This window comes from Ammospiza nelsoni, chromosome 11 (assembly GCF_027579445.1).
Source record: "Ammospiza nelsoni isolate bAmmNel1 chromosome 11, bAmmNel1.pri, whole genome shotgun sequence".
Taxonomy (NCBI): Eukaryota; Metazoa; Chordata; class Aves; order Passeriformes; family Passerellidae; genus Ammospiza; species Ammospiza nelsoni.
Genome location: NC_080643.1, coordinates 18,617,403 through 18,641,173, shown reverse-complemented (window position 1 = coordinate 18,641,173; position 23,771 = coordinate 18,617,403). Strand labels below are relative to the sequence as shown.

The 23,771-nt window shown below is 44.3% G+C and overlaps 1 protein-coding gene across 1 annotated transcript in view; it reads left to right on the top strand.

Moving 5' to 3' along the window:
* The window catches only part of VGLL4 (vestigial like family member 4), a 56,503-nt gene that overhangs the window by 3,389 nt on the left and 29,343 nt on the right, over nucleotides 1-23,771 (top strand). Inside the window, exon 2 of the mRNA XM_059480253.1 lies at nucleotides 19,108-19,294. Within this exon, the coding sequence (XP_059336236.1) occupies nucleotides 19,108-19,294 (187 nt within the window). The remainder of the gene's footprint in view (nucleotides 1-19,107; nucleotides 19,295-23,771) is intronic.

Below are 23,771 nucleotides of genomic sequence, written 5' to 3'. Positions count from 1 at the left end.
TAAAGCCATTTCCTTTCCTCAAGGTTGTTGCTTTTACCCTGATTATTTGTGTCCTTGGAGGGTTTTCTTCATCTCATTACTACCTTTGAGCCCTCATGATGCCCCATGGTAATCTCAAATCCAACTGATGCTTTTGGAAGAAAAATGAATGTTAATGAGGTGGGGTTTCTTTTAACAAATTGCATAAAAAAGACATTTGGAAGAAAATTTTTAAATCCTTCAAATGGGAATGCTTGGAAAAGGACAGTTATATTAGCGACGATCAACCATTTCAAGCAATTTGTTGTAACAGTTTTGGTGCAAAGAAGCAATAATTTGGGAATTGTTGCCTTGGCATCTGGACTGGTGAGGCCTCACTTGGAGTATTGTATCCAGTTCTGGGCCCCTCACTTTAGGAGGGACATCGAGTCACTTGAGCGTGTCCAGAGGAGGGCAACGAGACTAATAAGGGGCTTGGAGCACAAGCCATACGAAGAGCGACTGAGGGAGCTGGGGTTGTTCAGCCTGGAGAAAAGGAGACTCAGGGGCGACCTCATCGCTCTCTACAACTTCCTGAAGGGTGCCTGTGGTGAGCTGGGGGTCGGTCTCTTTCTCCGGGCGACAACAGATAGAACAAGAGGACACAGTCTCAAGTTGTGTCAAGCGAGATGTAAGTTAGAATTAAGAAGGAAATATTTCACAGAAAGAGTGGTCAGTTACTGGAATCATTTACCCAGTGAGGTGGTGGAGTAACTTCATCCCTTGAAGAATTCAAAAAAAGACTGGATGTGGCACTTGCTGCCATGATCTAGTGAACAGTTAGAACATCGACTGGACTTGATGATCTTATAGGTCTCTTCCAGTCTTGAACTTCTGTGATTCTGTGAATACATCTGATACTCTTCTCCGCGGCATTTGCTGCCGGTTCCCAGCAATGGGCAGTTTAATGAGCGGCGCTTTCAGCTGATTGCTCCGTTCCTAACGAGCTCAGCGCCCTGGGGAAGCTGCCGGGAGCCCTGGCTGAGGTGCAGCAGCGCTCTGAGGGAGGCTGGCACTCCCCATCCGCTGACAGGGATCGAGGCTGCAGCATCTGCGCCTCGTTCTGTGCTGGAAGCTCGCTGAGCTGCAGCTCCGTGTTCCCTCAGAGCCCGCTGCTGAGGCAATGCAGTGCTCAGAGTGACACAGAGCAGAGCTCAGGTGATGCTGCTCCTGCACTCCGGGGCCGTTCTCCCGCTTTCCCACGGAATATGCACGAGGAGGAGCAGTCTCCAGGCAGATCCCTTTCCTTCTGGTGTTTGTCACAGATGGTGCTGGCTTGCAAGGCACATTTCTGCCTTCCTTCCTCTCCCTCTCCCTGGGTTATTGCTGCGTTCTCAGAGCTGCAACTGCTGTGCTGGGAAAGGTATAAAGAAATGCAATAAGATGCTAAGAAATCCCCCAGGCATGTTACTTATAGTTATGCAGAGTTCTCTGGATAGTCCAGAAGACTGGGATTTTAATTTTTTTTTTAACGAAGAAAATTGGATCCAGATTTTAGCAAAACACCCCTTTTGGGTTGCAGGACAGCTTTTATTAGTTAGTGGCATATTACATAATTATTACTGACTTCCTGTGAGGCTGAAGTTCCTTGGCTTGCAGAGCTGGGTGTCCTCTCAGGGCACTCAGAGCATCCTGAAAATGTCTGTGCCTGCCCCAAAAGGCACTTCAGATCTTTGCTGTCAGATCCTGCTCACTTCATTTGCTTCTTCATGAAATGCAACATGTTTTCTTAAGTTCTAAAAAAGAGTTTCCATCAGCTCTCTCTGCTGACCTTGCATTTTTCTCTTTCTCTACCATCAGTTTCTCCGATTAACTGCAAAGTTTGGGTTAGTTTCTAAAGATGTAAAATGACTTAAGCACTATTCTTCTGCTGAGAATTGGATAAGAATCTCCTTCATGGCAAATTAAGTGTTCTTATTTGTAACACAGTGTAAAATTTCTGTTCAAAGCCATGGAAATTAAGATGCACCTACAGAACAGCTCCCCATTTATAGAACATTCTGTGGGTTTTGCATTTTCAATCTCTTTCATCTTCAGGAAAACAACAAAGAGCCCCAGCTTCACAGTTGGGCTTTTCTTGCTCATTTCCTCCTAGCATGAAGTTGGGAATATCCTCTTTAGGGCTGACATCAAAATTCAGTTTATTTTCTTCCTCCATCAAAGGCAGGATAGATTTAGGTCATACTTGAACTTTTTTTTTTCTTTTCCCCTGGAGTTCTGTTGTTCTCACCCTGGATGCTAGTTCAGCATTTGTACTGAGAACTCAAACAAGGAAATTAAAAACCCAAATATAATAGAGTGTTATCCCACAGCTTGCTGTAGATAAGATAGGCAGCATATTTTTTTTCCTGAGATAAAAGGTAGTGAGGTTTGTAGCGGTAAGTTGAAGTCTGTGTTAATGAGCAATTTGCTTAAAGGCTGTAACTTGTTACTCACAAGTCAAATTTGTTACAGTGCCAGCTCTCTTTGGATATAAATCCAGGGATTTTAGGAGACATTGAAAAAGCTTAAATTGCTCCAGAGTTTGAACAATGCCCCGCATTGTATGGAGAGCTGTTAGAGAAAAAATAAAGCTTCAACAACAGTCTTCATTGTGTGGCATCTAAAATTATGAATGAAAAAGTTCATCCATATGTATTGGCTTTGCCTTTTTTAAATATCTGCTTTGCATGAAAATAGCCTTCTATTAATTTCTTCTTGAGCTTTAATACAGATGGGCCTTTATATTTGATTTTGGCTGAATAGGCTGCAGAGTTTGAACATGCTGCACGCACACACGGTGCCAAGCAATTGAGCAAAGTTGTTTACACTAACAATAATCCAGCAGGACACAGCCGATCATTTCTCCCTGATAATGGTGTGAGGTAGTGCTGAGCACAAGTTCCTGGAGAAGTGTTTACAAGAATGGCTTTATGCTTCCTCAGCCTCGGAGAACTGGAGGGCTTTGGGCTTGAATCCCTTCTTTACAGGCAGCCAGTTTTTCCTGCAGCCTGCATCATCCCCTGCAAATTGCTCTGCAGCTCAGACACGGGGGCATTGTTTGTCCCTGCCTTTGGGGATGGCTGTGCCATGAGGCTGAGGGGCAGCACAGCAGCAGCAGTGCCAGCAGGCTCCTCTGCACCTCCACATCGCCCCTGGGCTTCATCTGCCAGCTCCTTCACACCTTCTCATTCCCAGCCTGCCTGCAGTGGGTGAGGGAAGCTCAGGGAGCACTGGGGGGTGTCCTGGGAGGGCTGGGGGCACATGGACACACAGCAGCAGTGCCAGCAGCCTCCTCTGCACCTTCACATCGCCCCTGGGCTTCATCTGCCAGCTCCTTCACACCTTCTCATTCCCAGCCTGCCTGCAGTGGGTGAGGGAAGCTCAGGGAGCACTGGGGGATGTCCTGGGAGGGCTGGGGGCACTTGAGCTCTTAATTAGGGTTATCTCTGCCCACTTGTAATCCTTATGTCACAGATGGATGGAGCTGCAAGGGGTTTGCTCTTCATAGCAGGAGTAGCTGGCTCTGGTTGGAGGGTAGGGTGAGCTTGGGGGATTTCACAGAATGTCCTGAGCCGGAAGGGACACGTGGGGACCATGAGTCTGACTCCTATCCCTGCACAGACCCCAACAATCCCACCCTGGGCATCCCTGGGAGCTCCTGGAGTTCTGGGGGCTGTGCCCATTCCCTGGGGAGCCTGGGCAGTGCCCAGCACCCTCTGGGGTAGAACCTTTCCCTGAGATCCACCCTGATGCAACTTGAGGCCATTCCCTTAGAAAAGGTCATTCTTGTTAAGAAACATCTCAGTGCAGCTTCTTGTGCAACCTTGGGGAGGCTGAGGGACCCAGCACCAACACAGCATTGGTTCCTGCCAAAGGGAAAGTCACCCAGAAACCTGGTGAGGTGATGGGACTTCATCAGAGATCCTGTTTGAATAGGAATGGCAGTCCCTAAAGTCACCCTCAAACCTGGGTAAGGTGATGGAGCTCGATCAAAGATCCTGTTTTAATAGGAATGGCAGCCCTTAAAGTCATGCACAAACCTAGGTGAGGTGATGGGACTTCATCAAAGATCTTCAGAGATCCTCTTTTAATAGGAATGGTAGTCCTTAAAGTCACCCAGGAACCTGAGTGAGGTGATGGGACTTCAGAGATCCTGATTTAATAGGAATGGCAGTCCTTAAAGTCACCAGAAACCTGGATGAGATGATGGGGACTCCATCAAAGATCCTGTTTTAATAGGCATGGCAGTCCTTAAAGTCACCCAGAAACCTGGGTGAGGTGATGGGACCCCATCAAAGATCTTCAGAGATCCTGTTTTATAGGAATGGCAGTCCTAAAAGTCACCCAGAGACCTGGGTGGGGTGATGGGACTCCCATCAAAGATCTTCAGAGATCCTGTTTTATAGGAATGGCAGTCCTTAAAGTCACCAGAAACCTGGATGAGGTGATGGGACTCCATCAGAGATCCTGTTTTATAGGAATGGCAGTCCTTAAATCTCAGGGTGATGTGGGTGCTGGGGACAAAAGTGTGTAACTGAGGTTGGAATCATTCCTTATCTCAGTTCCACAGCTGGTTGGTATCAGATTATTTTTAAACAGGAGTTTATAGAGTGTTTCCTTGCCTAAATTTCATGGCACTGTTTGGTAACTGTTTTTTTAAGTAACACTTTTTCCCTTTTCTTTTAAACTTGATTGTTGCCAGTGTTAAAAGCAAGAACTTGTTACACATAGTAGCACTTGGTGCAGTTCAGTTTTCACCCCTGAAATGTTGTGTGATACTTTGTGCCTCATTTTGGTTTTTAAGAAAAAGCTCACCCACAGCAGTGTTCATGGACAGAAGCAGATAATATTTGGGATAAAGTGGAATGTTACAGCCTTGGTGGCACTCAGGGAGGAAGGGAAATTGCCTTCAGCAGGCTCAGCTCCCTCCCAGAACCTATGGCTGCTGTCCTCTCCTGATTGCCCTCATTACCAGAGCCTGTGATGATTTAAAGCCATGTTCCTTCTCACTCCTGGTCTCTGGAGTGCTCCCTGTCAGCTGTGAGAAGCAGGCAGTGCAGTGCACAACTCTCCTCCTGTTCTTCCAAATGTTGCTGGCAGGTTCCAGGAAACAGATTTGCTCTCCCAGGGAAAGGCGGGAACCAGTTGTGTTTAAAAAGCAGTAGATTTTCCTGGAAACCCATTTGACAGGGCAGGCATGGAAACCTCTCAGCACTGCACTTTCCTGCTTTAGGAGGTTTCATATTTACTTCTCAGCATGCAGAAATAGGGATTTTTGCATTTGAATATGGGTTGTAGCTAGATGTGAGAGAGATTTAGTAAATTTTTTTTTTCCCAGGGTAGAAATGACACTGTTGTATGGGAATATAAACCAATTTGGAACATTTATTATGTTTAGTTTTAACTCAAAATCTCAGATCAGCAGATTGGCAGTACCCTTTGTAGTTACGACCTACAAAGTGTCCAGCTCAGCCATCTTTTGCATGAGAAAAGTGAAACCCAAAACTGCCCAAATGGAAGAGTGAAACCCAAATGGATCTTTTTGAGTAGCTGTTGTTCTTTTGGGATTGAGTGGGGATTTATTTCTTTTGTAAATGGTGTCAACACACTGTGCTTGCACTTTAGAGATGATATTGAGGCTTTTAATTTTGTTATTTAATTGCTAATGTTTACTTCTGAGAGTAAATTAAGATATTTGTGACAGTAGCAAGTTTGGACACTTTCAGAGCAGAACCTTTCAGTAAAATGTGATTTCTTGGCTCCTGATTACAACATTGGAGTTGTTTTCTGTGATGCTCTGCTGATTGTAATTAAATATCCCTGTGAAGAAAATTAAACTGTCCAGGCAAAGGGAAACCATTTCTATGAATCTGAATGATCTGGGAAGATCAGTGCATGCCAAGTAAAATAGGACTATTCAGTGGTTCTGTTTATATTCTTTGGAAAGCAACATCTTTAAAGACAAAACTGCTCTTAGTACAGAGCAAAGCAGCTGACACAAGTGTGGCACCTCCTCTGTGGTGCTTTTCTGCAGAACATGAAATGAGGGAAGTGCTGCATGATTCATGTAAGGCAAGTCTGAACTCGGCCAGTTCCTTGGATTTAATATAAATATTTATGGCATTGAAGGGGATTTTTTTTTTTTTATTTTAAATTTAATATTCTTCCTCATGCTCTGGATCCTTTTTAGATGTGCTCCTCAGCCATCTGGTGAGCAGTGGTGCTTGTTTAACCCCCCAGGCTGGAGTTTTCCTGCTGTGCCATCTCAGAGCTCTGTGCTTGCTGTGGGCTGGGGCTCCTCAGGCGCTGCTGACCGAACGCTTTTCCTGCTGAACACTCCAAACCCTGAGGTGAACGCCCTGCTCTTGTCCTGCTGCAGGCATCACACTGAGCCATTTACCAAAGGTAGCAAAAATGGCAATTCCAGCATTAGCAGGGCTGTTCACAGTTAAACATGTTACCTGAGCCTTGCCTGGGTTCTCGAGCCTCAAAAACGCTTCTCTCACTGATGTTACATAATCCACATATTTAACTCAGCTCAGCACAACAAAGAAGTGTAAACATTTGTTATCTTTCTTGAAAAACTCTTAAAAGTCCAAACATCTAAGACTGAAGGTAGCAAAAATAGCAATTCCAGCATTAGCAGGGATGTTCACAGTTAAACATGTTAACTGAGCCTTGCCTGGGTTCTCAATCTTCAAAAATGCTTCTCTCACTGATGTTACATAATCCATGTATTTAACTCAGCTCATCACAAAAAAAAAGTTTAAAAATTATTATATTTCTTGAAAAACTCTTAAAAGTCCAAATATCTAAGACTGAAGGTAGCAAAAGTAGAAATTCAGCATTAGCAGGGATGTTTACAGAGCCTTGGATGGGTTCTTGAGCTTGAAAAATGCTTCTCTCACTGATGTTACATAATCCACGTATTTAACACAGCTTGTCACAAATAAAATATTTTAAAAATTGTTGTCTTTCTTGAAAAACTCTTAAAAGTCCAAATATCTAAGACTATGACTACTTTGAGGTATATTACATTAATCTTAAAACTCTTAAAGCATTACATTACATACATCCTAAAACTCTTAAAAGAATTTTAACTCTTAAAACATTACATTACTTACATCTTAAAACTCTGAAAAGAATTTTAACTCTTAAGACATTACGTTAGATACATCCTAAAACTCTTACAAGTCCAAATATCTGACTGTGACTCCTTTGAGGTACATTACATTGCATACATCTTCAAATTCTTAAAAGAATTTTAACTCTTAAAACATATTACATGCATCCTAAAACTCTTAAAAGAATTTTAACTCTTAAAACACTACATTACATACATCCTAAAACTCTTAAAAGTGCAAATATCTAAGACTGACTGCTCTGAGGTACATTATCCTTGCCCTAGCAGCTGATCTGTGGTGCTCTGAGTTGTTCTTTGCAGCACAGTAAATTGAACACTGCCCTGTTGGAGTTCCAAGTGTTTCTCAACTGGTGTGTTTAGCAACAAGTATGACAGCAAACGTTTTAATGCTCACATCTGCATAGATTTTTAATCCTCTCTGCACAATCCTTGCTCTCACAGAAGCCCAGTTAATGCAACTTTGTGAAATAAACACTGGCTGTTGTCCTTATTTACAGTGGGGAATAAAGAGCTGGAACTGGTTGAATTCACAGAAGTTTGGGATAAAGCTGACAGCAGCATTCCAAGTGCCTCCATTGGAATATTTTGTCACAGCTGCTAAACCTCACTGTGACCTCTGAGTAAAGAAAATTGCTTTTAGCTGTTTGAGATGTTCAAATAAAATGTCATTAATAAGCTAAGCAGGTAAGAACGATGATGGACTTGATCCTTCCATTGTGCTCAGCAGTCATGGAGGGGAAACAGGAGCTTCTGGACCCAAATCTTGGGACTTTGGTCCCTCTGTAGTGACCCCACCCAAGCTGAGGTGATGGAATCTCCTTCTGTGGATGCAGTTGAGACTTTTGAGGTGAGAAAAGGAATGAGGCCCTGCAGACAATGCTGGGGAGAATTTGAAGTTTCCCTGTCTGAGCCACAGGACCTCCCCAGGTCGGTTCCCTGAGATCAGAGCCCGTTGAGCTGGATAAAAGGAATGTGCCCACAGATGTTCATTTTTATATTCTCTTTGCAGGATGAGTTGGGATCAGAGACTCAATGAAACAGCAGCCCAGCTGTGCTCCTGCAGTGCAGGCCAGGCTGAGCCCATTTAAACCTTTTAATTAATCCTCAGTGTCTCACTGCCCCCAGCACTGCTCTTTGGCCCCATTAAAAACTTCACAAACTGCTTAATTATGGCGTGGAACACCTTGAATGTGTGATAAGGGGGTAGAGAGCTGCAGAAATGTTTTTCAAGTGAGATGGGGAAGGTTTAACAGATGATTCACTGGGGAATTACATCCCAGTGATGCAGTGAGAGGTTTGATTTCTCCTGTGGGAGCAGTGTGGTGTGAGTGGTGGGTCACAAACACACAGCTGGTTTTGTTACCCTTGTTTTACCAACCCATCTGCACTTCTGCTCTTTTCTGGCTTCTGTCAGGATTGAGGTGCTTCTGCAGCTCTGAAATAAATAGAGAAGGAACTGGAGTGGTTAAAAATGAGATTCAGGTAAGGACTGGTAGGTGTAGGGCAGCAAGACACAGCCCCAGTTAAAGGCAGAGTGTAACTTTGGTGCTGCTCACCCCTTCCAACCCCATGACTGTCAAGAAAACTTCAAAAACAAGAACCTCTGCTTGTTCTTGTTTTTCCAAGAGCTCTGGAAAACCTGTCCTCAGTGCCCAGAGAACTGTGAGAAAGGCTGTGCAGGCAGCATGTCATTTCTTGGGAGCGAGCACAGTCCCTCCCTCTGTGTGCCCTGCCTTCTCTTCCCCTTGGAGAGAGCACTGATTTGGAGTGGCCGTGCAGCCTGGCCCCACAAAGCAGCCTGTGCTTGTGAAACACCCAGCCAGGGCTGCCCAGTGCTGCCACCCCTCCTCCCTGACAGCCTCCGCTCCTTCTCCCTCCCCTGCCCTTCAGTCCTTCTGGGCAGGGATTCATTGTCCACCAGCTTTTGCACAGCTCAGCCTTGTAGTGGAGCAGCAGTTTGAAAGCTTTGGTGCTCTCTGGTTAGCTAATTTTATTTCTGTACATCTCTTCATAATTTTATTTCTCTTCATCTCTTCATTTTCTTTTTCCCCAGTAAAATCAATGTAGTTGTGCGTCATGAACCCAAGATTAAAAACTGCTCTGTTAGAGGCACAGATTGAGTTTTATCTTTTTCCTTAGTGGTGCTGTTTGTTTTGGAAGCCAGTCCTGTCAGGAACAATGGTGATATTTTGGCTTTTGTGTGTTTCTTTATACCAGAGAAAATTAGAAAATGGAGAAATTAGATGGAATCCTTTCTCTTAATCTAATGAGCTGCACTTTTCTAGAAGTTCCTGGATGATAAAACACTGCATGAGAGCGGCACCTGAGGGAGTGTTGAGCTGTACCTCACAATAACACAGATCAGAGGGCTGAAGGTCCTGCACTGGGCACCACCCAGGGCTTGTGCTGAGCTGAATCTGCTTTATTTTCCTGTCTGGGGCAGTGCCTGGGCCCTGTGTGAGCCCTGCCCAGGAGGAAGGGTCCGGCTGGCACATCTGGCACATCTGGCTCTGTGCCATGCTCCAGACAGAATCTGAAGGATAAGGCTGGCACATCTGCCCCTTTGCCATGATCTGAAGGGCCAGGCTGGCACATGTGGCACATCTGCCCCTGTGCCATGATCTGAAGGGCCAGGCTGGCACATGTGGCACATCTGCCCCTGTGCCATGCCCAGACAGGATCAGGTTCCCCCTGGAAGCCCCCCCTGCCTCCCTGAGGGTTCCCAGGTCCCCCTGCCCTGTGCAGTTGTCCCTGTCCCTCTCTGCTGTCCCTCTGCACCAGGGATTTTGGAGCCCCCTCCCTTGTGAAGGACAAAGAGGTTCTGTTCTCCTCAATGGATGCTTTGTGGGAGATGGGTTGGGATTGTTCTGCTCTCAGTGCGTTGAAATCTTGGATATTCTGTGCAGCTGGGCTGGAGGGGCTCAGTGTCCCTCGCGCTGAGACCATGGGGCTGCACGTCAGGTAGCAAAACCAAAGTGGAAATCCAATTTTTCTTCTGTTTGTGGGGCCAAATGTGATTTTTTTTCTCATTTCATTGTGGTTTAGGAAGAGAATTTGGTCACTTGGATCCCTCAGGATCCTGCACAGTGCCCTGAGCAGTGACCCTGCTTTATTCCAGAGGCAGCACCCACCCATCCATGTCTTTTCCTCACATTTTAAATCCATCTCCTCCTCTGTTCATTTCTATCCTCTCCTGAGGGCTCTTTTACCTTCCAGGTAGGGAATTTGGGGAGAAATAAAATGGGAATTAAAGGAACATTGCTGGAAAGTGGGATATCACATTTCACAGCTCTTTTAGAGAGCTCATTTTCTTGATGATCTGAATTTTTCCACATGTAGCAAAGGAGGATAATGTGAGAAAAGGTGTTCAGAGCATGTTTATATTAAACTGCAATAAAAACCTGTAGTACTTCTAAAAATAGGCTGCAGTTGAAATAAGTGGAATATTTTTTTACCTTTCTATTGCACCTTTTGCTCCAAACCCTCATGAAGGAGAGTGTGCACAATTTATTGGATTTATTTTTAATGTGTGAACATCTCAGAATGAATATTTGGAGCATGTTTGTAGCACTGTGTTCACACCCACAAGGGACACTGGACACCCAGAATTTGATTTGTGTTACAGCCATGGAATATCAGCCATTGGAGCAGGGGGGTTAAACTTGAGTGTCCAGTAATAGAAATAATATTTAAAAAAAAAAAATCCAAAACCAACCAAACAGAGGCAAGGTAACAAATATTTTCTCTTGAGGGGGAATTATTCAAATCTGAGCTTTCACAAATTGAATTTGTCTCTCTTTGCCATCACATGACAGCTCAGCTGTAAGGTAGGATTTAGTGAAATATTTATTTCTTGAAATACAGCTTTAGCCCAAATTTTGCACTTTCTTCTTGTGACCTTGCTGTGACTTTGATTTACTTTTGGAATAGATGGCAGGGCTTCTGGCTTGGATTATTTCAGCTGGTCTTTGATTAGTTTAACTTTGCCATATTTTATGTAACAAAGTCATTTAAGACTCTCAGTCTTGGTGAGGTTTCCCCTGGAAGGTTCCCCTGTTCTTTCTGGTGACCAAAGAAAGAACACCTGGATTTAAAACCACCTTTGGTCTGGGAAACAACATCTTCAACATGTTCCCTGAATTATATTTCACTCACAAATTTTTTTTTTGATAATTCTCTTACATTTTCAATAGAATCACATTATCACACGTGTCTTTTGCTGCCCAGTAAAGAGGAATGTCATGTTTGCTAAATAAAAATGAATATGGAATTGGCTGTTTTCTGCATGCAGTGTAGAAGATTCTTCTCCCTTTCTTCCTTCCTCCCCTGCTGTGTTTGGGATGCCCAAACTGCTGCCCTTGGCTGGACTCAGGAGCTGGGCTTGGCCCAGACCTTGGTTCCTCTCTGAGCAAAGACAAAATGATAATTGTGCAATTTTTAGTCCCTTTTAACTCACTTTGGGTGGTTGATGCAGGATTTTCCTGGGAGAGTGGCAGAAAGGCTCAGAGGTTGTTCCTGGGCTGCAGGGACACAAACCCATCCTCTGCCAGAGAAATCCTTTTCTGATATTGATGTTAACAAATATTGCAGCCAGCCCTGGTGTGATTTACCTGGAGATCAGTGCAGTTTTACATTGACTGTATCCAAATTGTGCCTGCCAGATAACCGAAATCTTGTTTTAGCCACAGTACAGGTACCCTGAGCAGAAAAATCAACGCTTTTTTCAGTTTTGTAAGAGTTCCCTAAATGGGACGTGATCTTAGTGAGAGCTGGGAATCCATGAAATAATCTCATGGTCCAAAGGTAGAGCCAAGGCTGGGTTTATTGTTGGGCTGGAAGTGAGCACAGCCTCATGTCCCAGCTGCTGAGGTGTGAGAGCTGCACTTGGACAGAGGGAATACTGAGGAGCTCTGCCAGACCACAGCATTCAAATCTATTCCACGCTGTTTCTTTGTGGCACGTCTGCTGCCATGTTTGCTCCCATGCCATCAATCCTTACCTCCCTACCAAGGACACTCCCTCAGGTATTTTTAGGTACCAGGGAAAATACCAGGTTACCTGAACATTTTCAGCCATTGTGGAAGTGCTCAGCAAAGATTTTTTTATTCATCTTATGTATTTGTGAAGTAGTCTGTGGAACTGCAGCAGTTCCCCAGGCAAGGCAGCTGCTGTAGCCATGGCGTTTTGTACAGCTGTGCTTTTACACAAAACAACTCCTCACAAAGTGTGAGGAGAGACAATTTCAGATGAGTAAGGAGCAAATGGGGTGATGTTGGCTTGGGGGAGGCAAATTTGCCATTTTCAGCCCGTTGCACTGCAGTTTTTGGTACATAATGCAGCGTTTTCAGGACCTAATGAATAGAAATTCTCTCTAATTTTGATGAACAAGACATTTTTGGAAGGAGCCTGCTGCAGGCTGCCAGCGCTGCTGCCGCCACACCAAATTCTGGCTCCTTTGTGAGGCTTTTGAAGGGCAGAGGAGCAGAGTGGGTGGAGGTGATTGAATGCAGAGGTCACCACTGCATGTCCCTGTGAGCAGAACGTGTCCCTGCTTGGCAGGCAGGGCCAGCTGCAGGAGCCAGCCCAGAGCTGTCACTTCAATCTCTGCGTTTGGGTTTGGCCATGGCTTTTCTGGCACGCAGGTCTGTGCACAGTGGTAGCCAGAGCTCGCTTCCAGGAGTAAGTGCTGCTCATACGTTTTGTAAACGGAGGAGAAGAGGCTTTTTGCCAGTTTTTCTCCACATGTGTATGTGACTTTTTGGTTTCCTAAATTAGCTTTTTGTTATCGTGGCAGAAAGTCAGTAAAATATGTGGCAGATAAAGGAATCAGTAGGTTGGCTGCTGCGAGAAATCTGTCAATTATAATAAAGAATATTTCCAAGATCTGATGTCTCAGCAGCATGTTTTAATCAGGCTGTTGCCATTAATACTTAATTTTTGTTGTTCTGTACTTTGCTGTTTTATTATGCTCTCCAGATAGGCCTGTTTAATGTACTCTGAAGGAAATACAGACTACTGTGGCTCTGTTTATAGTGGTTGATCTACTGCTTCCCAGAATTAAATCTTATTTAAGCTCATCTTAAATCATAACTTCTGTAGAAGCAGCCCTGAAATGAAGTAGTGGTGCAGAATGCTGGGTTTGGGATAAAGGATTTTGTTTGAGGAACTTGTGCTGCCTTCCCTGCGTGGTATTTGATAGCTCCAGTCATGGGGGTTATTTTTATTTTCTGCATCAATTGGAATTTTTATGCCATTTATCCCAATTTATGTTGGCATAGACTGATTTCAGTGTTTGCCATAGTGGAATAAAACCTTCCACATTGCCATAGTGGAATAAAACCTTCAAGTTTAGAAATTTGTTTAGAAATTTGTTCCAATCTATTTGTTATTCAACCTCCTAATGATTTTTTAGAACATAGTGGTAGAAAATCAAATAAATTTTGTTTTATAGTATCTTTTTCACATCTGTATTGCTTTTGTGAAGATTGACTTTTCAGAATATTCCATAGTTTAGAAATTTGTTCCAATCTATTTGTTATTCAATCTCCTAATGATTTTTACAACATAGTGATAGAAAATCAAATAAATTGTTTTATAGTGTCTTTTTCACATCTGTATTGCTTTTCTAAAGATCTTTGCTTTTCAGAATATTCCATAGTTTAAAAATTTGTTCCAATATACGATTATTAGAACACAGTGATGGAAAATCAAGTAAATTTTATTTTATAGTATCTTTTTCACTGTATTGATTTTGTGAAGATTTTGGCTTTTCAGAATATGCCATAGTTTAGAAATTTGTTTGAATCTCTTTGTTATTTAATCTCCTAATGATTTTTAGAACACAGTGATAGAAAATTAAATAAATTTCATTTTATAGTATCTTTTTCACATCTGTATTGCTTTTCTGAAGATCTTGGCTTTTCAGAATATTCCATAGTTTAGAAGTTTCTTCCAATCTATTTGTTATTCAATCTCCTAATGATTTTTAGAACATAGTAATAGAAAATAAAACAAATTTTATTTTATAGTATCTTTTTCACATCTGTATTGCTTTTGTGAAGATCTTGGCTTTTCAGAATATGCCATAGTTTAAAAATTTGTTCCAATCTACGATTTTTAGAACACAGTGATAGAAAATCAAGTAAATTTTATTTTAGAGTATCTTTTTCACATCTGTGTTGCTTTTGTGAAGATCTTGGCTTTTCAGAATATTCCATAGTTTAGAAATTTGTTCCAATCTGTTATTTCATCTCCTAATGATTTTTAGAATATAGTGATAGAAAATCAAATAAATTTTATTTTATAGTGTCTTTTTCATGTCTTTATTGCTTTTGTAAAGATCTTGGCTGTTCACAATATGCCATGCAAGTAAATGTTGACCCTGAGTCAGTAGGAAAAGCTGCCCTTGAAGGTCTTCATGCACTACTGTTTCCTGGGAATTTGGCTTTAGGAACATGAGGCAACTCCTCTCACTAATGAGAGTTTGTCTGCAGGTATTGGAAAAGGTAATTAAAGGTGTGATGCTCATTAATTGAAGTCTGTTTAATGCTCTTGCCCATGATTTTTTAATTAATAGAGTGGCCTGAGGTCACAGTAATTCAATCGAAGACCTTGATGACAAACACCACAACTGAAGAATTCTAAGGGTTTGGGTTTTTTTTCCTGAAAGTTAATAAACTTGTCAGGAATTTACCCTTGTGGATAAATCCATCTGTCAGACACAGAACAAAAAAGGGGTGATGTGGAGGGATAGAATGTAAGAAAATAATGACAGTGCAAAGGTAGTCTCACACCTGAAGGGTTTCAGCTGTACTAATCACAAAGATTAATAACAAGCCTGCCCTTAATAGGCCACAGCTGTGTCCAATGAGAAAATGAGTGCTACAAAAGAGTGGGTTAGGGAGTTGTGCTGTGGAGAAAATTGAAATTTGTTGTTTGTACTGTGAGGAAGGAAAAGTCAGTGCTGTGAAGAGCTGTCTATGCGAAATCACTGAGAAGGTACGGGAGCTTTTGTGATAAGATGACAACAGGGTGAGGGCGGTGCTGAGATTTTCTTTTGAGGAGTTTTAGTCTAACCTAAGGTTGGAATAGGTGCAGCCAGACCTTGGGTGCAGCCAGAGCTCTGCAGGACAAAGGCACGAGAGGCTTTCTGGGCTCTGATTAACGCTCACACTGTGCGTTACCAGAGGAAGCTGGGAGGGGGGACAGGATGTGGCAGCCCTGTCCCTGCAGCCCGTACCGAGCCACAGGAAGGAAGCTTGCCAGAGCAGGGTATATTATTTTTCTCCCGGTCTTTGGTGGCTCCTGGAGCTCTCAGCCAGATCTCAGAGCCCTCTGGGGTGTCTCTGGCAAGGCACACTCGTTCAAACACCACTTTTGCTGTTGAGGATGTTCCGCTGGGGCCAGAGAAAGGCAAACAGAGCTGGCCATCCTCTGTTTACACAGAGCTGTCCCAGGGCTGGGGAGAGCCCTGCCGGCCTGGCAGGCATTGTGCTGACTGGAAACACTTGCAGCAGGCTCCTAAAGGGTTAAAATAAAGCACGTTCCTGCTGGCTGCACTGGCTGGTGTCAGGCCAGAGCAGAGCTGCTCTATAGGCAGACGCTACGTCACGGAGTTATCTTTGTTTAGCTTGTCTGTGCTTTATCATGATGCCCAACAGTTTTAATAAAAAAAGAGAAGGAGGAGGAGAAAAAGAAGAAAAAAAAAAAGCCTAGTATGAATAGTTGTAAGTAGAGGTATCTGAAAGCAGCAGATCTGGAGTGCCTTCCAGCAGCTGCTGGCTGAAACAAAGAGGAGCATTATGAGAGGCACAAGAAATGTGTTTGCTATCTCTGCTCTCAGTTGCAGGGCAGACACAAGCCGTCACAGTAATGAATTTTGAAGCCTGGAGTTTGGACTTGGGGAATTTCTAAAACACAGTTGTTTTATCAGAGTGTGTTGCCTTGCCAGCTGTGTGATGGGAGTCTGGTTTCCATGGAGTGTGGTCAGCTGGGGGAGACAAATCGAGTCCCTAAAACAGCACTTGGGGCCATAGTCTCCTCTGTGGTTTCTCTCTCTCTGCTTTAAATTCATGTTTGGTAAGGAGGAAAGTAGTGGGGGAGGAATGTTATTTAAATGAAGAGCACTTTTAGCCCTAATCAAATGTGCAGGCCCCATGAGAACTCGGGGAGCTGTGCAAAACCAGTATAGGAATTTGCATTTTATCCCTCTAAACAATGTAAAGAGATTTTTTTTTCTTCAATTTTCCTTGTTATCTGGACTCTTTGGCGTTGTTCTCCTGTCTGGTGTGGGCAGGAAGAGCTGTACAAACTGAACTGTCCTGTAAGAGACTCTCACTGCTGCCCCCCTATTCAAAGTTTGGTTCATTTGATTAATTTTGGCCCAGTGGTGCTGGTCAGATACCACAATGTTTAGCTGAAGTCTTGGTGTTCCCTGCATAATCAGGAAAATACATTTTTATATTGGATAGGCTTTCTTTAGAAGCCCTTCTTTGTTAAACTTCTTAAAATAAGTTTCTTCAAGCATTCAATAGCATTTTAACCAGGTTTTATACTCATTCTGAATGTTAATGTATAAATGCTGTTCTTACCACACATAGAAGAAATGAGTATTTTAGTTTTGAAACAAAAAAGTCCCAATTTTGGTAACTGTATAGTAGCAATGTCCTGTTTAAAGGAAAAAGGGCAAGTTTCTGATTTACTGGATTGAAGAATGCCTAGAGAATTTTGGTGTTTTGTAACCACCCAAGTTAGCTTTACCTGGGTATTTCAACTGCCCAGGGCACTTAGGAGCTGCTCAGGAGTCAGTGGGGGTGAGGTGCCCACGTGGAATCTGTAATTGCTGTTGTGGAATTTTGTGCTGGAGTCCCCAGAAGTGATGGGAGGTGGAAGAGTGATCGTGCATGGGTGGGAGGACACAAGCTCCAGCCTCAGGTGCTGAAAGCCTTATCTCTTGACATTGCTTTTAGGTTATTCCTTTTCAAAGGCACGAGTGAGGGAGATTCCTCATGGAGAGGAACTGCTGTGTTATGGTTTGCTTTGAAAGTTTAGAACGTGAACGCTCTGTAGGTGGGGGTTTCTATTGGCAAAATACAAAGGAAAAATGCACAAATGCACCGATCTGAAAACAATTCCCAAAAGATTTTGTGTGGATAAAAGCTTTTTTCGTGGCACTGGGGTGGTTGTGGGTGCTTCTCAATTAATGTTAGGTTGGAACAGGAGAGCTCTGGGTGTCTGTCCCAGAGCATTTAGCAGGGCACAGTTTTTGCTATTTAGAGCTGAGATGGAAAGTTCCTATTTAGATTTGGTGCCAGAGTCTTTAATAGAAATCATGGCTTGTGGTGTATTATAGGTCAGCGTATATTTGCTAGTTTATATTATGCTGACTAAATTGGCAGAATGCTTATTTTTACTGGTAAACATTCAGGAGGCTTTCTCCTCGCTCCTTCTTTTTCCAACAAAATGTTATTTGTCGTGTGTAGGAATTAAGGCAGCATTTTATAAATCATCTGCCTCGGTGATGATGTGAAAATGTGTGGTGGCACACAAAGATTTCCATTGTCAGGTACCACAGGGCTCTAGATGGAGTTAACTTCGGCCTAATTTTAGGTCTGGAAATTATGGCTGTGCAAAAAACAAAATGCTTCTGGCAGAGTAGGAAAAATACAAAGTCTAAACTCCAGCAAATGCGGCTATTTCAGGAATATTACCAGAATAGGTAACCCTGGTTAATTTAGCTCCTCTCCAAGCCCCTGATGGAGCCCCAAAAGCACTTTTTTTACATCTTTAAATCCCTATGAGGTCTAAATCCGACCAGAGGATGTGAGTTCCAGTAAAGTCCGTGAAGTGCAGTACTGTGCTCCAGGCTATAGGAGTAGTGAGACATTTAATGGAAATGGGGAAAGCCTGGTCACGCTTTAACGCCTGCTTAGCAAGGATGTGTCCTGTGCTCTGCCCAGGCAACTGTGCCATCGCTGGAGTTACTGACACAGCTCCCATATTGCAGTGGCTTTTCTGGGAACTGTGAGATTATATAAGAACTCACCATCTACTCAGCCTGCCCCAGCTGGAAATTAGCATTTCTGTGATTCCCTGCTGAAGAATTGTGCTCTTTTGTTCCTGGGTCCAAACATATGTTTAAAGTATAGAGAAGGACGTTTAGGGACATATTTAAAAGTTGAATCAGCAAGTTCCAGTTTCCCCCCTAATTCTTCCCTTGCATACTTATACCAGACAAGCTTGTTTTGGACAGCATTTTATAAAGGGAATCATCTGAGAATGATTCCGAATCATTCGAACGTTTATTCAGTTTTAGATCTGGAATATTTGGCATTAACGTGAACTGTAGCCCTGGAATTTATAACCACGACTGTAAGAAGAGGAACAAAGCTTTTATTTCTCTGTGAATAGTCATGGTTTGCAGAGTGAGGTAATCACAGCCCGGCGCTGGGATTGCAGCCTGCCAGGGGAGGAACCTGGGTGAAAAAGCTGAGGGGGGAAACCTGGCTGGAAAAGCTGAGGGGGGAAAAGCTGAGGGGGGAAAACCTGAGTGAAAAAGCTGGGGGGAAAACCTGAGTGAAAAAGCTGAGGGGGAAATCTGAGTGAAAAAGCTGAAGGGGAATCTGAGTGAAAAAGCTGAGGGGGGAATCTGAAAAAGCTGAGGGGGGAAAACCTGAGTGAAAAAGCTGAGGGGGGGATCTGAGTGAAAAAGCTGCTGCAAAGATGGTTTAGTTCAGCCTTTGAGATCATCTGGGGTGAGCTACCCCTCTCCTGGTGCCTTTTCTCACTGCTTGTTCCAGCATAAAGTGTGGCTTGGGATGCCTTGTCCATTCTAGAACCGCATCCCACATGTGCAGTCTGGGAGGTGTCACTGAGGAATTTCAGGGGGTGTCACTGGGGAATTTCGAGGGGTGTTTGTCAGTGTTGTCCCCGTGGTGTGACCCCTGTCGTGTCTCCCCGGGCAGGTGAAGCGGCGCTGAGAGGGGAGCCCCGGATGCAGCCCCTGCAATCCCCCGCGCTCAGCAACCACCGCACGGGCCCGCCGCCCATCAGCCCCAGCAAGAGGAAGCTCAGCATGGACCAAGGGGACGAGGAGCTGGACTGTGAAAACGACCACGTCTCCAAAATGAGCCGCATGTTCAACCCGCATCTGTAAGTGCCTCGTGTCTGTCCCTGCACGGAGCTGAGCGCTGCCTGCTAAAATCTGCTAAAATCGTGTCCTGGCTCCAACTTTGCGCTCGGTTTTTCCCCTTTGTTCCAGTTTGTGTGGGAGATCTGCACAAGAGCCGCCGCGATTAGATGGGTTTTCATGTTTTCTTTTGTTTTTGTACAGCGTGAAGTAACAGGAATTAGCTCAGCCTAACTATTTATAGCAAGCCATACGTATTCACCTTGCGATTCCTGCAGCATTGTTCCCTCGCTCTTTGTAAGGCGCTCCTTTCACTTCCCCCCATTCTCAGGCTCTCTGGCTGGGGGTGGGGAGGCAGCAGCAGCAGCAGGAGGAACACGAGTGCTTTGCATTTTTCCGAGGCCAGCAGCTCCGAGCCAGCTGCTTCCTGGGCTGCCTTGACAACTGGGCAAGCTGCAGTTGTTGCTAAACATTCCTGCTCTGACAGTCAGGTGTGGAATGTGCCGGCCAGGTAAGGCGTTGATGAGCCCTGTTGGGCAATCAGCAGATGCCATTGCTGGGAATGCGAGCCTGGCTGGCACTGCTGCAGAATTCCTGGCATTCCTGCCTGGAGGAAGCGATGGATGGAGCTCCTGTGGCTGCTGCCTCAGCTCCTGCAGCCCCGGCATTCCGCGCATTCCGCAGTCATGGGATGTGGACTGAGGGATTTATCCTGCCATAAATCACCGCAGCCTTACTCACAGGCTGGGCCCGCAGTCTGCAGCCTTGGAATTTGTTACAAATCGGGAATCCAGCGCTGAAGTAATGCAAAACAATGAAAGCTCCCTTCTCATTTACAGCATACCTCCTCCTCTCCCCGAAAAATTAACTATTTATAGTCTTGCTCTGGGGCCAGGAGGGCTTGGAAAGAACCCTGCGCTGCATTTCTGGATGCATGACACAACTGAGGGGCTTTATGGCATTTTTGAAATGTTATGTAACTTTATGGGGGAAAAGTGTGATTTTTTTTTTTTTTAAAGGCTCATTTTCTACTGATGAAATAAAACACAGCTGGCAGTTACGTACATTATAACACTTTATATAGCGGAGGCCATAAAAATAATGAAGTCTGAATCAACAGACTCATGTGCAACCAAGGCTCAAAACTAAAAGATGCAGGCAGTTCTTTCATGTGATCTCTTAGCTATATGTCAGAGCTAATATTTTCCAGTGTGGTACATTTTTATGGTTTTTTCAATAGATTCTTTCTGTGATTTTGTGTATGAGACATTCATCTTTTCTTCTTGTCATAAAAAGCACAGGTGTTCTGCCCAGGGTTCATGTGAATTAATCTGTTTCAATTAAACTATCTGCTGCAGATGAATTAGAATCTAAAATAGCATCCATGAGGGCATTTCTTTTTCTACTTGATTTTGTAAGTTTGATCTGGCCACATTAAAGTTTGTGGTTCATCTAAAATTCCTGGATTTCTGTGTATTTCAGATATATCAGAAAAGTTCACAAACATTCTCTGAATTTTGTTCTCATTTCCCTGTCACTGCCTCAAATGGGGTTTTTTTTTGGTTGTTTTTCATATTTTCCATCTTTTTCTGATTCTGATGTTCTGGTTTAACTGTAGAATTGGATTACTCAAGCCCTGTGGATCTGTGCAGAGAATTTGAGTTGGGAGATGAGAATGTGTTGTGGAAGCTTGGCTTGTTCACACCCAAGAAAACATGGTTGATTTGGGGAAAGAATTATTTTCTGGAGCATGATAATGGCAGCCATTGTAGTGACTTGGAGATTCTGGAAGTGTAAGGTTGACAAAGTTCAGTTTAGAAATCCAAATGTGTGAGAGATGTGTAGTGTGGAGATCAGGTGCCATGGTGTCTGTGGTGTCAGACATCTCTGTGACTGGAACTGTAAATATTAGTTTGAGGCTGTGTGTTTTGAATTTTTCAGGGCCAAGTTCCCTGAAAGCACAGGATGAAAGTGTTCCTGACACAAAACCTGGGCACAGCTGACAGAAGTCTTTATAACCTCCAGCAGCAGCTCTTGTTTGGGCATTTGGGTCTTTGTGATGGTGCTGGTAGAACTGGGAAGCAGTTGTGTGTTCATTCTCTTAACACCAGCATCTTGTGGCTGGAAATGTAATTAAATAGGCCAAGAATTGTGTGTTTGGTTTGTTATAAATGGTGGAACCTTTTCTGTAGCAATTTGATCCTTACTCTGAGGTAGCAGCACCCCACTGTGCTTCAGCAGGAATGAATCCATTGAAAGGCTTTGGATGTGTTGTTAGAAATCCAGTTACGTCAGCCTTTTGTTGGGAAATGGAGTGCTTGGAGACATTCCCTGCTCAGGTGTAATTCCCTGAAGGATCATTTGTGAGCTGGACTCGGGTTTGTTTACTTTTATTGTGGAAAAACACAACTATTGGAGTGCAGTCTCTGGAGCAGAGTGAATCAAATGCCCTGGCAAGCCTAGCAGGATCCTCAGATGTGTAATGGAATGAATGTGCAAAGAACACTTTATCAAATGTGCTTTTTCAAAGGAGAGAATTCTCAGTGCTAGGATAATAATATACTTGAGAGCCTGTGGATTAATTAAAAAAAAAAAAAAAAGAAAACAGCATGTGACACTGCCTCTCTTTCATGTACTTTTATAGCTTCTGTGTTTTTGTTGTGAAAGAAGTTGTGAACACCCATAAACTCCTCGGCTGGGAAGAACAAATACTTCCTAATTAAAATATAGTCTTAGGTAATATAGAATTGTCTTATTTTTCTGGTGTGTCCCTCAGGTGTTTAACTTTAAATGCACTCTCTGAAGTTAAGTCTTGCTGAAGTAAAAGGTGCTTTTGGCTTTGTGCTGCTCTGTGGAGAAGGGAGCTTGTTTTGAGGCTCGGCTCGAAACATGGCTTTGTTTTCCCGTGAATTCATTATAACCACCGTGGTTTACAGCAAAGTGATTGGGAAATAGGATTACACGGGAATTGTGTGCGGTGCAGGGGCGGCTGCCTTCGTCCTGACCGTCCGGGGAGCGCTGGGGTAGCGCGGCCGGGTCTGGGGCCCTCATGCTCGGAGCCCTCCTGCCCGAGCTCCGGCCCTCTCTCCCTCATTCCTGAGCTCCGGCCTTCTCTCCTTGCTGCCCGAGCTCTCTCCCTCTCTTCCCTCCTGCCCGAGCTCCCTTCTTCTCTGGCCCCTTCCCTCTCTCCCTCATTCCCGAGCTCCAGCCTTCTCTCCTTCCTGCTCCAGCTCCCTCTCAAGCTCCTGCCCTGTCCTGTTTTCCCTCCTTCCCGAGCTCCTGCCTTCCCTCCCTCTTTCCCTGGCTTCTTCTCGAGCTCCCTCCCTCTCAAGATCCTTCCCGGGCCCCCTCCTTCCCTGGCTCCCTCCCTTTCTCCTTCCTTGTCTCACTCTTGCTCTCCTCCCTCCCCTGTCTCACTCTTGCTCTCCTCCCTCTCTCCTGCTCTCCTCCCTTCCTTCCCTTCTGCTTCCCTTTTCCTCCTGCTCTTCTCTCTCCCCTTCTCCTTCCCTGTCTCACTCCTGCTCTCCTCCTTCCCTTCTCCTTCCCTCTTCCCCTTCTCTCGTCCCTCCCTCTCTCTCTCCTTCCCTCTCTCTCTCCTTCCCTGGTTCCGTCCCGCTCCCCTCCCTCCCTCCTCCCCGCTCTCCTGCTCCCTCTCCCTTTTCTTCCCTCCTCCCTCTCTCCCTCCTTCCCTGCCGGGCTCTGTTTCCCTCCCCGGTGTCTCTCCTCCCCCTGCCGTCCCTCCCGTTCCGCAGCCCGGCACACAAAGGCCGCCTTGTCCCGGCCGCCCCGCCGCCCTAAGAGTCCCCAGCGCGGCCAGCGGGCACGGCGCTGCCCCTTCCAAAGCAATGCCCTTTGCAATTCAGCCGGGACCATTATTTCTGTTCCTTGTGCCGAGCACGTCAGCCTGCAAGCTGGCGTTTGGGAATTTTCCCCTCGTTCCCGTTTGGTTTGGTGGCGTTAGGATTGTGATGGGAATTCATTTCTGTGTAAAAATCTTCCTGTGGCTAAATGTTCACAGCTGTGAAGTCGAGGGAATAATTGTTTCTTGGTTTGTGTGATAAATAATTTGGCTTTTTCTGGTAATAAAAAGTCTGCACATGAATAAGTTACTGTAGTGAATGAATAAAATGTGTAGTTTCAGACTCTTCAAATTCTGAGCTGTCTTAGTTTTGTTACACTGAAGAATGATGGTAATCCCACCCAAAACACTCCTGAAGTTTTTTTACCATGAATATCCAATGCCATTTGCTCACTTTAATGACACTGTGATAGAAATTAGTGGGGAATCCTTTAAAAAAAGTGTGCTGTCACCTTTATTTGAAGACTGTGGAATAATTCAGGTTGGAACAGACCATTTCATCCAACCTCCTGCTCACAGCAGGCTCAGCTGCATCTTCAGTGAGTTTAGAGTTGCTCAAAGGGAGAAATTTTGAGTAAGATTTGAAATATTGAGTAAATAAAGTTCCTCATCAGAGCATTTTTGTCACCTTCCTCCTTAGC